Source organism: Penicillium longicatenatum (assembly GCF_028827895.1).
Source record: "Penicillium longicatenatum strain IBT 33135 chromosome Unknown contig_1_segment0_segment0, whole genome shotgun sequence".
Taxonomy (NCBI): Eukaryota; Fungi; Ascomycota; class Eurotiomycetes; order Eurotiales; family Aspergillaceae; genus Penicillium; species Penicillium longicatenatum.
In genome coordinates, this window is record NW_026643119.1 from 1,345,475 (window position 1) to 1,361,990 (window position 16,516).

The window sequence follows — 16,516 nt, forward strand, 5'->3', positions numbered from 1 at the left end:
GCCATGGTTATCGCCAGCGGGAAGGATCCTACGACGGGTTCCGCCCTACGATCAAGGATGCCCTACGATAAGCCACGGTTTGAAACCAAAAGGGAGATTCTCAGGACATGAGGTGTCCTAGGATCAACAACACCCTACGACGGACCACGGTTACTAACAACCATGAATATCCTACGATACGAAGGATCCTGCGGAACTCAGAACCCCAGGAAATTAGGGATCCTAGGAAAGGATCACGTGCCGACTCATCGGGCGATGAGTGCAGCTCATCGAGTGATGAGACCGGAATAGATCGAGTGATAAGTCCCGGACTCATCGAGCGATGCGACGGATTAGATATATAAGGAACGGTCATTACCACGGATGTATTTAGTTCTTCGCGTTCAATTACACATTGTTACTTGGAACCCACAGTTCTAGCTTCACACTTGTTTCGTACTTAAGACAACCCACCCTACTAGGAGAGGTATACTTAGTCTCTTGTCACTTGACACGGATCCTAAGCATAGCTTGACTAGGCGCACTACCTGGCGCAGACCAACAAGAGTCTACTCTATAGACCCGAGCCCGTGTAAGGTCTTCAGGCAACGGTACGGTTGCGATTGAGACTTGAGGACGAGCCTCGATGTACGTATAACGGACCATACGAGCGATACTCACTGTGACCAGTTAGCACCGCGTAACACCTGACTCTGGGCCCATTTTCAGGTTTTGGCGATATCTAATTATAAACCACCGCGCACGGAGAGGTGTAAGGACACATGACGCTAAACCGAAAGTGATCATAGTAGATAGACCTAAATAAGGAATTCACTGTACCCGTCCGATATAGTGATGGTGTAATCTAGGGGGACAGCGGAAAGACCACGGTTATACGTGGTGCTGTGAGAGATAATCGTGGTGTTTCGTATAGTTAGTTTTATTGATCTCATTAGGACTAGTGCCGTATATCTAGCTAGGTTTAGCGCGTGATTATCCTGATCCTTCCTGCAAAGCTTTCAAGAGCCCGCGGGCTTCATTATGGGCGATGATTGATCGATTGACTAAATTTTAACATTCACTAGTAATTATTGTTATTATTATGCCTCGCAGTGCTTAAGTACTATATGCTACCCCTTCCCTTATATGCCCCTTTAAGCCCATCATATTTAAAATGCCGCCTAAAAAGCCACCGAGCGAGACTAGCACGTTTGTCCACTAGCTAGGCCTAAAAGTCACGACCAACAAAGTCGGAGCAATAAAGGAGCAGATCAAGGGAATCCATTATAACTTTTAGAAGTATAATAACATGGACTATTATATCTACAAGCTTTGACTGACCAAAGAATATATAGATGGGTATCCACGGTGATTTCGCCCAAACCGTTGAAAGGCACATTTATCTGCCTAGGGTGAAAATCGGGTGAAGCAATCGGGTGAAGAGTATCAGGTGGGTAAAGGTCCGCTCGGATTGCCCTAAAGAGGGCCAAATAGAGCGGCGAACCGCCCACGCCTGATCCGTGGGCGCTAGGTGACCACGGTCAGACAAATACTATCGTTTATTTTTCCTTTTCATACTTTTACATATGTTATCTTATTAATTCGAATTTTAAGGCCGTTCACCAGTTCTTCAGGCCAAATTCTACTCTTAAGAATCAAGTATTAGGAGACCATTAACTAAACGTCGACTTAGGTAGAGTAAACGGGGCACGCAAAGCAAGGGAGGCAAAGGAATAAAAGTTTTATAAGAAAGGATATAAGACAAATAGAATAAAAAAAGTCAAATAGAGCAAAGGACATAAAGAAGACAAGTCATATATTGAGTCATGCGGACGGGACTGTCCTAGTTCTCACCTTCATATAGATACTCTATTCGTAGTCCGATCTGAAAATTTTTAAAGCAGCGCCGTGGGAAACTAGTAGAGAAAAAAAAGATAATGGCAATAAAAGACGAACACAAAAAGGTAAAAGCCAGAAGAATCAAGCCGGGAACGGGCTATAAGGGTGAGGATCCTGATCGAGCTGCCTCTCTCTGGAACATGATGCTTTATCAGTTAGCCTCAGATGTCATTCTATAGATCAAACATTATTCATACCAAACTTAAATCCAAATTTTCAGCTTGAAAGGGAGATCGCGGAATGGCTATCCTCTTCTTCCAGAACTTCAATGAGCTTTGGCTCTTGCGTCACTTGTTGAGGAACAATACGGCGTACTTGGCCTCTCGCCAGTATTGTCCAAACCATTGCTGTATTTTGGTGCCGGATAGTGTTCCTTCGCGAATCGGCATAATTGCAGATGCCACAGATCACAAGGCAAGGAATGTTATCGTCAAGTCCAACCGCTTGCATTTCAAAGCAAAGTACGTCGTTCTGTGTTGCCAAATTGCTCTGCTTGCAACCTCTCCATAAATACTGGATGGGTTTCAAAATTGATCCAGCCAATAACTTTCCTCTGGATGATTTAGAGAAGGGTCCTTGTATCGGTCGATTGCATATCAGCTCTTGGCGTTCACCAAGACAATCCAATATCAAAATCCAGTTTTCAGATGAGTGATCAGAACTCGGGCTGTTGCACAAATTTGGTAAGAGTTCGAAGTGAAGCCTTGATCTCTCTCTGAACTTCTGGTCAACTCTGACAATATGGTGCCGGACACGTTCTCTTTCGTGAATTCGACACCCAAATGCCCCAGGTACCCCGTAATTCATCTTTTTTTCGCAATGCATATCGCAGGATTCGGCAATTTCAATATCGATGGATATATCGCCAATCCTGCCAAGTGTGAATGCGCTCAGGACCGTGTGATGAGATAACCGTGAGCCGCACCCAATGATACACTTACCAGCACCAGGGTTTCCACGGAGCCACAAGAGGTTGCTGTCAGGTTTAGATTTCCATGCTTGTAATTCTGATTGATCCAGAACCCATTTTCTATCCTTGGTGCGTGAATAGCTAGTACTTTTGTGCGTTTGATATGAAGATGGGTAATCTTCTCCTTCGTCAAGCATGGCTCCGGCGGCGGCATACTCGGTGTCCAATGAGCAAATCCAACCGACAGTGTATCCCCCCACCGGCTCCCAAGTTTGGTATTCTCGTGGCTTTGGAAGAGAGAAGTCAGGCGCCTTGCGAATATGCAGTGAATTATTGTCGAGCGCTGCGATGTCGGGATCAGATGCTTGGTAACAATGCAAGTACTCAATGGCGCTTGTTCCAGTTTGAGGCATAAATGACTTTCCTAGCTCAGTCGATTCCTGAAGGCGAGAGGTAATCAGAATAGAACCATGGTCAGCTATAGGGAAGAAATCTCCAGTATCATATGTCTCGTCAGCAGCGCTGTTGTTGTCAGAAGAGTATTGGTCGATGTTATCGAAAATGACTAGCCAGCGTGAATTGCCCTCTAATGCTAGCCACTGTAAGACCTCTCTCGCTCGCTTCTTCACTTCCTCTTCGTTGATCGCCTCCTTGTTCTGGGATTTTCCTGGTAACCGGGATAAATTAGAGCTCAAAGATTGTAGGAGTGTAACCCGATCCTTGCCATTAAGCCAGAAAATGGCAGTGAAATCGTGTTTGTGATCTCTGGCGAAGCGGATAGCTAGCTGTGTCTTTCCTATCCCTCCGAGGCCATGAAGGACGGCTACTTTCCGTGATTGTGGATCCACTGGCTGTAAGTACTGCCATAGGTGCTTCAGCTCGTCTTGTCGCCTTACAAAGCTTTCAACTGTAGGCACTGCAGTAAGGTCTAGTGGGACATTGAAGCGGTGAACTGTGTCTTATTTAGTAAGAAATTCAGACCGAGTACCATCGATTGAAATCAGGGTTCTCTTACCAGAGTCTTCTAGAGGGTCTCGTGCCATTGTAGTATCATTGACCTGATCGATAGGGACCACCGAATGAGATTCTTTAGCGTAGGCTGCCGCTACTGCTGTCGCATACCCTTCTCGCGGCCTTGGAAGAGAGAAGCAAGGCACTCTGCGAAGGTGGATTGTGGAACCATCGGGAATAGAATTCTCGCGGTAAGATGGGAATTTCCAAAATTTTTGGATGGACAGTTCTGGATTTTCCCAGCGGCTTTTAGTTGATTCCGCCTGATCTGTCCATTTTCTAGCATGACATTTCACAGAAGCTTCATCAATGTGTGTGAATTTTTCCATAGCATCATTGAACACATCGACAGCAGGGACGATAAATGCAACTTTAGATCCTGGGTCACCTGCGATTATGTGACCATATATCATCCCAGTTCTGGCGTCTCGAACCATTGAGCCGGAATCTCCCTGCTGGAGACATCCTTCAAACCGCACTGATAAGATATTTGTGTATCGTGTGGCATTTGGGAGGCGAATCAATGACAGATATGGGGACAGGACACCCGTAAGAATATTTCCGGAGCACGTAGCTGCTGTAACATCGACTGATTCGGAGCCGAGTTGGCCAATGTTTTCACGGCAGAGGATAGGCAGATCTTGCAAATATGGTTCGTCTTCATCAACCTCAACTAGACAGTAGTCCAGGCTGTCTGATTTCAGAAACCAGAACTCGGTTTCTTGACAACAAGAGTGGGATGATGAAGAAATTCCCGTATGGTCTGGGACGAAGTGTTCATCATTGGCGGGAGTGATGATGTTACTGTCCGGTATTTCGGCTGGTACTGTAGAAGCGATATAGTCGGACTCATTATCCGATGGCGAGTCACTTTCTTCAACGTCCGAATCGTTTTCCAGATCACTTGATTCGGCAGACCTACTGTATTGACTCATGAACTCGACCTCCATTTCATCCTCATCTTCGTCACTGAAGCCTTCAAATTCGCATTCACCATCCTCGGGTCTTCGGTCTAACTCGGGCACCATGAATAAAGGCAGCTTATCTTGATGATAGCCCACATGTGCTGGTGCTACATAAAAGTGCCTGCCGGAGAGCGTAATGATACTCCCAATTGTCGCGGTCCGAAGAGATTTAGGCTCGGTGTATGTATCGGATACCGCCAGCTGTAAGACGTGGACCATGCCTGATTTTTCGGAATCAGGATTTAAGATGAATTGTTCATCACAAAAAGAAGTAATTAATTCGTTTTCCTCATCGGCGTTGACGTTGAACTTTTTTGGTATCCAGAAGACGCCAAAAACATATAGTTCTTAATATGGGGAGGGCAGTCCCATTGACCAAGAGAAATCCCTGGTGGACATTGATTGAAAAATTCGGATTTTTTCATTGCAGCGACAGCGATTTTTCGACTCTCCGAACGTGTACATGAGAACATAATACAGGGTCGTGAAGTCTCTGGTGCTTTGCCAATCAAGAATATGTCGACGTGAACGCTGCTCGAACTTGCTACTTGGCCACACTCATTATCGAGTAGTTCCTTGATACTGGGCCTCATTTCATCAAATATCTTATAGAGGGGCCCTTTTGCTGACCAGTATTTGTATTTACCTATCATGCCACAGAATTTATCGATTGATTTCTCTGGATCAGACCATCGGGGTTTCGGTTTTTGAAATAGCGAAAGAGGGTTCGGAAACCGTGGCGGGCTCATGATTGGCATGAGAACTTGCGAAATTAATCTTTATAATTTCTCGGGTTGTTCAAAAAGCGTTGCGGGGAAGTTGCTAGATATGTGGATTAAAGACGAATGCCTGAGGTGCGGTTTCCCGAATCGGAGCCTCGTTCCAAGTTTGTAGGTAGGCAAACGTGAGAAGGGAAAAGCGAGCAGAAAAGAGAGAAAAAAAAAAAAGTAAAAAAAAAAAGAGTAAAACACTGCTGGGCTTCTACCTCTGACATGGCTGAAATTGCCAAGGCAGACTCGTTTGGCTGCCTTGGGCATGTAAAGCAAGCGTGAAGTGTAGGTGGTGGCTGTGCTTCCTGAGACGTATATGCAAGCCTCTTTTTTTGGCACACCGACCGGGGGCGATTCTATGATTAAATATCGCCAAATAACCATTTAACTGGTAGTCGAGCTCATCAAGTGATTCGAAATACTTCAAGGATTGAAAGCTACATACGTACTCCAAATGCAGACCGTACAACCACCATCCAATGCTGGGTCACTCGATGCATCATTCCTCGAATCGCCCATCCCATTGGAACGCCAAGAGAAAATCGCTTTTTACTTGTGGGGTAACGGCAATACATACAAAAAGCAACATTTGCGGCCGTATTTTCAATATTATACCGAACAATGCAGACTTGCATTCCTTTCCTATGGGAATCTTCTTGTTGTGCGGACTCATGAGCATATAATAAAAATTGCTGAGCGAATCCAAGGCGGATATTCCCGGGCTGAGATGAAACAATTTCTTGATGAATCTACATGGACCAAAGATCCGACCTCAGAAAAAGCGATCGATGCTTCAATAGACCTGACTGTTCGTCTACTCTGCATGCTCGATGTTGGTGAGCTTGAGAATGCTTATTCCGGGAGGGAAAAACTACTCTGGACTACAGGCTTCCTGCAGGAATTTCTGCGAGATACATTATTGGAATCTGCTTATTCCGAGAGTGACGGAACCAAATTGGATAGGTCATTCAAGATGTGCAATATGGTTCGTATTGCAGGCTTCCGTGTGGAACCCACATCCAATATATACGACCATCTCCAATTTAGAGATAGTAATACTGTCCAAATTTTCCATCATGCGTCGTTTCTGATGTCCCATAAACAGTATGTATGATATGTTTCCAGGCTTGGGTATCTTGGCTGACCTGGAATATGTTATAGACAATCAATCTTCCCTCCTGGTCTTGTTGATGAGACACTGGCAACTTTGGCCCTTCTTTTCCCTCAAGGTGATAAAGAGACAGAGAAGTGGTACAGAAGGCAAGATGGGCCAGAAGAACTAGACGAAAATGTATTACAATGTGGAAAAATGGACAAGCCAATAGGAGACTATAAATATTGGCATCACCGGCTCGTCATCTTGAAAAGTGAGTTTGATAACTCTCGGCCTTCGAATCTCAAGCAATGGTGGAATGACAGACGCGATGTGAGCCAGTGGTATCCACTATGGGTCGCAATATCGTTGACCGTCTTGTTTGGTCTCGTGCAGAGTATTGAGGGCGCCTTGCAGGTGTACAAGGCATATAATCCTTAGGCCTAGCGGGCAACCCATGTTTGTGTACTTCAGTCAGATCTAAATCGTTTGGTTATCGGCCAGCAAAGCCAAAACATGGCCCTTCTATTAACGGAGTGTTTCGTTTTTTTTCTTTTGTATGTTGTCCCTATCAGGACTAGTACTTTCCCGTCCTGCACTACTTGTGCTTCACCTCTCGTAGATCCTCCTCTTCTTTCTTTGCCGCACTCTCCACAATACTACATACGTGTCCTTTTGCGTCGTGTTAGTCCTTGCATTTCATGCTCTCACGTTAATGGTAATACGCCCAAGATATACCATAAGCTCTACAGATACTTATGCCAAGATACCGAGTGTGATAGAGAAAGCGACGCAATCCAATTATATTGCACTGTAGCCCAGTAAGAGGTCAATGCGTTAACAGCATAGCCTACCACGGGATCGAGCTGATAAGCCACATGCGGGGAAAAGGGGGTGGCGGGGTTCAATAGCAAAAGCACCTCACATGTGAAAGCTCGAGAGGGAAGACGAAAAAGGAATTCCGGGCTGTTAGGTAGTAGGGGGAGTAAGGGACTAAAACAATAACGTATAGGCAAAGAGACGACGCTAAACTAAACAAGCTAAAGTAGATAATATTACTATAGCGTTAACTTATCTGGTGTATACTCTATATTGAATAATCGGAATCACTGTGGAAAAACCACGGTCAGGGGTACATTAAGATACGATCTTTCACAAGACAAGGACTTTCGCGGGATAGGTATTATCCTGCGATGCACCACGATTTATACCGCGAAAGGGTTTCCTGCGACGAACCTCATCGCACGACGTCGATTATCCTACGATAAGCCACGATTCGGGCACTAAGGGAAGATCCACAGGATGCTAGTCATCCTGGGAAACGCAACGCCCTACGATACACCATGATTCGCAATAACCATGGATATCATACGATATAGGAGATCCTCAGAACCAAGGGTTAGTGTTACGACACGTCTATAAGAAGAGCCATACAAGAGGCAGGGAGCAGGAGTATAAGCGCATAAGAGCACTTCTATATGCCACTACCAGCTGGAGATGCTGGAGAAAGGTTATTCCGATATCTTCGGGTAACTGATTAGATAAGCCGCACAACAGAAGTAGGCCGACGGGAGAGATCCATGGGAGCTCTCCAGTGATTATATTATCAATATGACAACAGCACTGTGTGTGCTGCAGTTCGTGCCATCACTCGTATCCAATCCAACCGTATAAGGCCCACGCCTTAACAGTTAGTAAGGATCGCAGGACCTCCGTAATCCTACGATAAGAATCACGCGGCGGCTTATTAGGGATGAGACCAGATGTCAGCTAGACGCGGACTTATCAGTGATGCGACGGACTAAGATATATATAAGGATATCGATTACCATAGACATATTTAGTTCTGATGGGAGGTGGGGGGGGTACTATATACCACCACGCACGGCGAGGTGTAAGCATACATGACGCTAACCCGGAAAGGAACATATTAAACTTAACGGAGTAATTTGCTGTCCCCCTCCGATATGGTGTAATCCAAGGGGATAGCGGAAAGACCATGGTTGTGCGTGGTGCTGTGGGGGATAAATCGTGGTCTTTCCGTATAGTCAGTTTTATAGATCTTATCAGGGCTAGTGCGATATGTCTAACTGGGTTTAGCGCGAGATTATCCCGATCGTTTGTGCGTAACTAATTAAAGCTCGGCGGCTCTATCATGGGCCATGGGCTTTTGATTGCTAAAATAGGTAAAATTCACTGAAGATTGATTGTTATTATTAGCTTTGTGGCACTTAAATATGCTGAACTCCTCTCCCCTAGAGAAAAAGAGAGAGAGAGAGAGAGAGAGAGAGAGAGAGATTGTTATTAAACTCGGATTAGGGCGAAGCCCTCATCGTAGGTGACCAGTTGGCTGCGTGCCCCGGCCATACTAGCTGAGTCTTTTTGGACTTCTTCCCGAGTCGCCAGTAGCTGTTACGGCCTAATCGGGAAATTAGGGCAGAGTGATGAAGTAGGACGATGAGGTGTCTGAACCATCCCGATCCCTAACCGAAACTCAACTGTAGGACTTGATCAGAGAGAGGTCTGTCCCACTCTCTTGTGTATTTAATCTGTGCACTTGAGGAATCAGTCTGTTCCTCAAGGATTAGTCTTTGTCTTATTCTACATACTACCTTGCAACTCCAGTGCACACTACACACATCTGTCCTCGCCTAGTCAACTCCGTGGCCTTAACAGCGGGAGCTGCCGTTGATCCTCGCTGCTGATTGGCTGATCCTGGGGCCTTCTGGTGATCTGGGGGATATATCGAGTTTCAGGGGAGCTGTCGGGGTCTAGCCCATGCCCCGGGAAAGGTTGTGGGAAGTACCTGTAGTCGTGAGGCATAAAAGGGGTTCTTGGTGCCGGATTTCGCGTCGTGGAGACTCATCGAAGTAGAAGAAGCTGGAGATGTGCTCTCGGCAGCGCCCTAGGTCGAGATATTGTGACAATGAGATCTCGATTTCAGATCAAACGATTCAGGATTGCTTCAAAAAAAGCACTTTGATACGTTCTAAAGATGAGATTAAAACTATCCAAGATGAGATGGAAGCTGATTTTCAACCAATTTCTGAGCTAGGGTTAACCAATGCTGTGGGACAGAAGGCTGTAAACAACCGCAGCAAAGGTGACGATAGCACCGGTGGTCACACTGCGAACAACAAATCTATTGGTATAGACTCCCCAACACACATGTATAGACACCATTGTAGAACCACACCCAAGTACTCGAAATGTCCGACACCAGCCGGTGTAATCACTGCCAACCATCACATTATTAAATAGAGCTGAATGCTACAGGCAAAGAAGACAGCCAAGTATCTTCAATACATGCAAACAATTTTCAAGTTAAAGACCGCACTTCAAGGCTATCCAACTCTCTGTATCTTGGTCGACCGCGCTGTAGTTATGGCAGCCTTCATTGCCGTGTACGCATTCTCCTTCCCATCGTCGTCGCAGCTACTGTTTTCATATGCTGTGCAGACAACAATTTACCTCGCTGTAGATGCTCAGAGCCCAAGTGTGGTTGCGGTGGCCGTTGCCGCTGTGGTTGTGGGCGTCAGCCCGGCCCACGATGACCAACTGGACAGATAGTCCGAAGGGTAGTCTGTCTCAACAGGCCAGGTGGTCATAGTCGTCATCACGGCACTGGCGGCCTCATCGCCATCCTCATCGTCGGCAGCGGCGCAGACCCCCTGACTTAGACTCCACTCCAACTCGTTGTCGAGGGTGGTGTTCGAGGCCGGCTCACCGGTGCCGTTGTTATAGAGTGTGAAAAGGTCGTCGATCTCGAAAGGAATTTCCGCGTTCTTTGGGGGCGGTGGCGCCAAGGGGAGGTGCGGGTAGATGTTGCCAAGAGCGTTCTGGACGTACTTGGCGAAGGCATACAAGGTCAGACTGTCGGCGTTTATAATGGTCCATGCGCCTGTGGCCCATCCCAAGCGCGCCAGTGCTTTGCACGCCCACGGCCCGTAGGCTTTGTAGTACGTCATTCCTTTTTTCTCCCCTCGCTCGTATCCCACCTTGACGTCAGTGACATGGTGAATATCTCCACTGCTCGAGGCCGTCGACACCCAGTCGATGTGTAGCAGTTCATGAATCCACACCAGGGCCTGATTGTTGTAGTAGTTAGTCAGGTCGGCGTATAGACTAGGATCAATATTCGTGGTGTCTGCCCAGTACATCGCGTCATTTAGCGTTTGCAACGAGAAGTACTGCGGGCAAAAGCTTATGGATGCGACCCCGTATTTGATGTCATTCTGCGCCGTGTAGGCAATGGTGTTGACGTCTCTCCCGCATGAGCATCGTAAGTGCGGGTCATCGCACCGGACCGCAATCTTCCAGGCGAACAGGTCGATCCAGCCGGGCTGAATGGTGGCAAGGTTCAGATATATAGCCTTGTACTTGCTCCACTGGTCCTGATTCATCGATGGTGGCCCCAGGTACTCGACAGCAGCGGCCTCGTTGAAGTCGATGCCAGCTTTGGCCACCTTATAGATGTAATTCATGATCTTCCAGGACTGCACCCAGCCCGATCTGATCTGCTGTTTCTGGAGGGCGGTGCACCCGTCATTGCCAATCAGCGCCGTCCCCAGGATGGTAAGATTAAAGTCAGCGAAGTCGGAAATATTATAACCTGTCGTGGCAATCGCCTCCGTCATCTCCTGCTCCGCCTCCGTAATATCCTGCTCCGCCTCCGATATGCAGGTTCCAGGTGGACAGTAGCCTCGGCTGCAGGCAAAGTCACAGAGGTTGTCAAAGGTGTCGGGATAGCCGGGGCCTGCCATACCAGGACCCTCTGTCCGGTCGGGCGGCTGCACGAGAGCCCCTGTTTGTGTACAGGAACATAGATTGATGGGACAATACCCATAGCTACAAGCGTACGAACATAATCCGGAGACTGGACCGGGTCCAGTACCAGCAACACAGGCCGGCGGCAGGAAGTCCGAGACTGTTGGCACCGGCATGGGATGTTCTGTCGTGTCACACGTCTTGGACGGACAATAGCCATAGTTACAGGCAAAGCTGCATAGACCCGCGTAGTTGGCATCTCTCTCTTCTGCTGGGTAGCCCAGTATTCCCGTCGCGTTGGGCTTGGTGTGGGCAACGCCCATCTGCTCGCAGGTACATGCGCCGACAGGGCAATACCCGTAGGAGCAAGTAAAGTTGCAAAGGTCATTGAAATCGTAGGCACCCTTCCCTTTCACACATACCTGGTCTGCTATGTTGATTGTCGTAGAGGAGAGGCCAGGCGGCCCTCCAAGGCTTCCTACCCACGCATTGTAGTTGTTGAAGCCTTCATCGCACGTAGAGGTTATTTCTAAATTATGAACACTGCTAGTCGATTCCTCGCCGACAAACAAAGTGACCATAACATTGTCAGGGAATGCAGCGACGCTGCCAAACCAGATACCAGCTCCAATATCACCATCCCCTATAACGTCTGTCTGCGGCTTAAAGTCCCACTCCACGGCTTGATCATTGACATACACCGCAGCGTTGCCGTCACCGAATAATGCCATGACAAAGATCCGGTCTTCCAATGCATCAGCTGGTTCGAATTCAATTTGCAATTGAGAGGCGGTGTTGACTGTTGTATTCGCAGAACTACAAGAAGATACTGGATTAGGGCGATACCAGAAGGTAACTTTGTCACTTCCCATTGATGCACTTCCAGTTTTGTACAGATCGATCAAAAAAGGAAGCTGGTCGCGCCAGGCGTCATGTGGATAACCTAGCACATAGTTGTATGGAGCTTCACCGATATCGAAGGCAGCCATAGCATTGTCATGAATCGGGCCAATATAATGGGATTCACCATAATCATTCCACGAAATGATTTCAACGAATTCTGGCATTGGGTCGAGACCGAAAAGCTCTTGCCAGCGATCAAACCAGAGACTATCACCCTTCCAAAGCCAGTTCTTGTTATATCCTGGTAGATTGGTATAGAACCAGGGAGAAATGGCCATCATATATGGTTTCCCATCCAAATATTGTATATATGAGGCATCAGTGTAGGTATCCATAGTCTGATTTCCCCATGGCCACGCTGACCAGCTGAACAATCCATCAGCAACGCCATTTGCCAATCCCACGGCTGGCATAGCACCGACAGAAGACCAGTCCGGCATGAAGAAGCAATTTGTCTCTGCCTTAATTGTTACCCAGTCATCTGCATTGCCAGGTCCTTCAAATGTGGACACAAAAGGCCTCCCATTATACTGGAAGTATGCAGAGTTAGAGCTATATTGCTGGATCATGCTGGTTACAACATCTTGGTCCCAAGGTCCATTACCAGCATAGTCAAATGAGAAGAATAGTTTGAATCCCATCACATTGGCAGCAGTGAAAGCCATCTCCACGGAAGGGTTATTGGTGTCGTCTTCCCATGCCATGTTGAGGGCAAATGCATCGATGTGGGCATCCATGGCCAGTCCGATGTCGGACTGCCAGTCGGAAGCAGTGTAATTCCCAGAGTTTGTGACCTTGAATAGAATTAGTGTCCTTCTCGCTCATTTCAACAGGAAAGTTCAGACTGGACGGAGGTACCATGAAATGTGCAAACACAGCTTTCGCATTTGCCTGGTGGATGACCTGAAAGGCTACCACCATGGCAAGCACTGCAAATCGATTCATTGTCGCAGATGTGAGCGAGGGGAAAGGTATGAAAACAGACAACTACGAGACAACGGCTCTTTTATATCTCTTTCCTAAAGGCCCAGTCGCCTCCATGGTCTCAGCTACACCATCGTGCTCTTCCGTAAAGGGTCACATCTTCGCCAACATTCCGACGCTAGGTAGATAGGAAAGAAATTGCAGCCTTTGAGGTAGTATTTGTGGCGGTCCCGAAAGGGGACTAAATGACCAGTCTAGCGTTGAGCAGTTTCGGAGAGCCCTAAGACAGTGTACGGCAAATCCAAGTACTTCATCTTGTTCTTCATTGCAGGTGCCAATACAGTGGCTTTGTCTGGCTTCGTATTAGTCTGCAACAAATGGCATAACAGCACAGAGATACATAGTTAGATTTCTCGTTTAGATGCTTTTGCAAACGCCTGATATCTCAACAGCTCTATGCGCATTGCAGGGGTAAACTCTAAGCGACATTATGAAACTTCTCAAGACTAAATGATAGCGTCGAGCACCGCAATGTTCAATCCACCAGGGCCCAATAGTTGCTGTCTTAGACCCCATTTGCTCGCTCATCCGTTTCGGAGGGGGCGGAATGCGTGATTTCTCTACGGTATCTCTTTAGCTTTGCGGCGAGATACACCGAAGCAATCCACTTTTATGGGTATCCATGCAAAATTTTCTGGGCGGTCCGACATCTGACCGTAAAGCCTTTTAGCGAGATTACGCCAATGAATTGAAAATGACTAGTGAGAGGGGTCGAAAAAGAGAGAAAAAAGGGAGCTTGTGTACTAGACCCTGAAAAGTTGATATTTGGACCCTTGTTAAGCCACATGAGGATAGCGCAGTAACTGTAGTATTTACTACTAGTTGCCCCCGCCCGCTATCGCCCCGCCGACATAGCCACCCCTCAACAATCCGCTAGAATAAAAATCAATACCAGTACAAGACAAAGTGCAGAAGCTATCACGCCATCAACAAGGCTACAGAAATTAGCTGCTCGCCGAACAGTGCTTAGTTTTTATCATGCATTTTTCCATTCCCTCGAATCCATGTCTAGCGGCGGACAATTACCGAAGAGAGAACCGTCGATTTAGCTAGCTGTTGGCTGAACCCCATGGTTCTTAAAGAAAAAAAAGTTAAGGAAGATCAAGATGGGGGCAGTCCTTGGGGTCAGCGTAGAAGACACCCCCCAGCTTTTTGATCCACCTGCACCGTTCCTCCATATTATGCGCGTTGTGGATCCGCGCTGCCCCTATATCTCCTGCGTTATCTAATGTCGTGTGTAATACCCATACACCACCTGCAGCCGGCCAGCCCACTCGGAGATAGCCATCCGTAGACTTTGGGTGCTTTAGTTCACGCTCCAAAAATTCATCGGATTCTCTTCGCCACCAGGTAGCGCCGAGGCGACGCACTTTTAGACATTAGGCATGCAATAAAAAAAATTAAAAAAAAGAAAGTAAGGGGAAAGGAGAATGGTAACTGACTCCTGTCGCAGTGTGCATCCTCTTTCGCTTGCCAATCGGGATCTAACTTGGATGGGCGTTCGGTGTCATTGAACCGGTCGAGCCCAAGAAAGTCCAGCTCTACGCCGAAACAGTTACGCAGGATATAGACACCACCCTCGGAGGGGTACCCGAAGACCATCACCCCAGGGCCGGAGCCATAGGTTAGCCAGAAGCGACTTTCAGGTTCATGTTGCACACAATCGAACCTCTCCATTTGTGGTTGTTGCTCTTGTGCTAGTGTTTGGGTGCGTGCTTGTATTGTTGTTTGGAGTCGATGGGGGAGAAGCTGCCAACACGCGAGGAATGTAACTGAAATGGCCAGACAGGGGAATAGGATCTTTGCAATGGTCCGCATTATTGTGATTATTGTCAACATATTGTATTAGAAAAATGGAAGACGGGATGTCGGGTTCTTGACTTAAAGCTTGCCGGAGATAAACACCAGGAGCCAGTAATTTGGTAGGTCGGTGCGCATTCGCCAAGTTTCAGAGTAATACTTAGATAGATATTATCACTAAGGTAGGCTAAACAGGTGTCCAGCAGCTCCAGCCGACGTACCCGCCAGCTTTTAACTTACTCCTATTATATTTGTAGATTTCATTATCCTAGGGTTACATTTCCAGGATCATCACAGCGCGTCCCGAAACTGGTGCAACTACGTACACTTTTCGCGTTCGCTCCCAGCCACAACACGGAAACAAGCTAGTCGCAGGCTGGGATAGATCCGGAATATTAATAATCCGTCACCAGTGATATACGTCCAAATTGAAAGAGGGTACCCGCAGAACTCCCAAAACATACTAGCAAGTCTTGGCGCTATGGCTGGAGAAATAATCAAAGAGTGTAAGCGGTTGCGCCAGTTTCGGAACGTACTGTACTGTACGATTAGAATATTTCAGCATCAACTTCAATAAGCAATCCTTTTCCTTTAATCTTCCTCATCTTCTTATCTCAGACAAAGGTGTCGAGCACGTGCTCCGGTGTTAATCAAAGTGAGGTCGAATTTTGGTTTATCAGGCAGAATTCGAGATCCTCTTTACTCTCGGTAGTGATCATTACATACCTAGTAGCCCCTTGTCTAATTGCTGAAGTGGAATATATTTTTGAAGCAGCACAGACTACATTGTATCGGATAATGGCGTTACGTATTACCGATGTGGTCAGACGTGGTCATGTGACAGACCGCTTTGTCTCCATCACATGTCATGCGCACGCGCGGAAGAAGGATGACCGGTTGTTGTTTCTCGAAATGAACAAATATTCGGCTGTCCGCATGGCGCTAATCGAGGAGGATTAGAGGAGATACAGCTTGCTGGACAGATAGAGCAATATGGTATTTTGGTGGTATGTAGGAGAGAAGAAGGAACAAAGAAAAGGAAGTGCCGGTTATCTACAGGACTGTTGTCTTTGAAGTTGAAGGGATTCACACCAGTCTCGTTGTGGTCTTTTTTCAGTTTCCCACAAACTGCCCCACAAAACTGTTTTTAACAGACAAGCTGGAAATAATGACGGTCTGATCTCTGGTGACAAATAAAATACATGGTAAATTCATAGTCAACACGTCATAAATGTTAGGCTAAAACAAGTCGCAGCGAGCTCAATGCCCCATCTAAGCGATACCTGTCTCGCCTATGAATCAGTCATTTTGAGTCCCTCAGCTGAACGAAGATGTTCGTCTGCCCATTAGTTCTGGATGCGCTGCACTGGTTGTCAATTGTGTGTAAGCCCATTCTTGTTTCATAACACCATTTATTGATCACTTCGCTTTTATC

The 16,516-nt window shown here is 46.9% G+C and overlaps 4 protein-coding genes across 4 annotated transcripts; 1 reads left to right on the forward strand and 3 right to left on the reverse strand.

Moving 5' to 3' along the window:
- Positions 1-1,822: 1,822 nt before the first annotated feature.
- Positions 1,823-4,827, reverse strand: N7484_001292 (uncharacterized protein; the record flags this gene model as incomplete). The annotated part of the gene is made up of 3 exons (XM_057111712.1): positions 1,823-1,848; positions 2,820-3,740; positions 3,804-4,827. The coding sequence occupies 3 exons, from the start codon at positions 4,825-4,827 to the stop codon at positions 1,823-1,825; spliced, it is 1,971 nt and encodes a 656-aa protein (XP_056976449.1).
- Positions 4,828-6,624: 1,797 nt separating this feature from the next.
- Positions 6,625-7,068, forward strand: N7484_001293 (uncharacterized protein; the record flags this gene model as incomplete). Its single annotated transcript, XM_057111713.1, has 2 exons — positions 6,625-6,638; positions 6,696-7,068. The coding sequence occupies 2 exons, from the start codon at positions 6,625-6,627 to the stop codon at positions 7,066-7,068; spliced, it is 387 nt and encodes a 128-aa protein (XP_056976450.1).
- A 3,044-nt stretch (positions 7,069-10,112) lies between these two features.
- N7484_001294 (uncharacterized protein) lies at positions 10,113-13,242 on the reverse strand (the record flags this gene model as incomplete). Its single annotated transcript, XM_057111714.1, has 2 exons — positions 10,113-13,091; positions 13,156-13,242. The coding sequence occupies 2 exons, from the start codon at positions 13,240-13,242 to the stop codon at positions 10,113-10,115; spliced, it is 3,066 nt and encodes a 1,021-aa protein (XP_056976451.1).
- Positions 13,243-14,372: 1,130 nt separating this feature from the next.
- Positions 14,373-14,958, reverse strand: N7484_001295 (uncharacterized protein; the record flags this gene model as incomplete). The annotated part of the gene is made up of 2 exons (XM_057111715.1): positions 14,373-14,650; positions 14,724-14,958. The coding sequence occupies 2 exons, from the start codon at positions 14,956-14,958 to the stop codon at positions 14,373-14,375; spliced, it is 513 nt and encodes a 170-aa protein (XP_056976452.1).
- Positions 14,959-16,516: the final 1,558 nt, after the last annotated feature.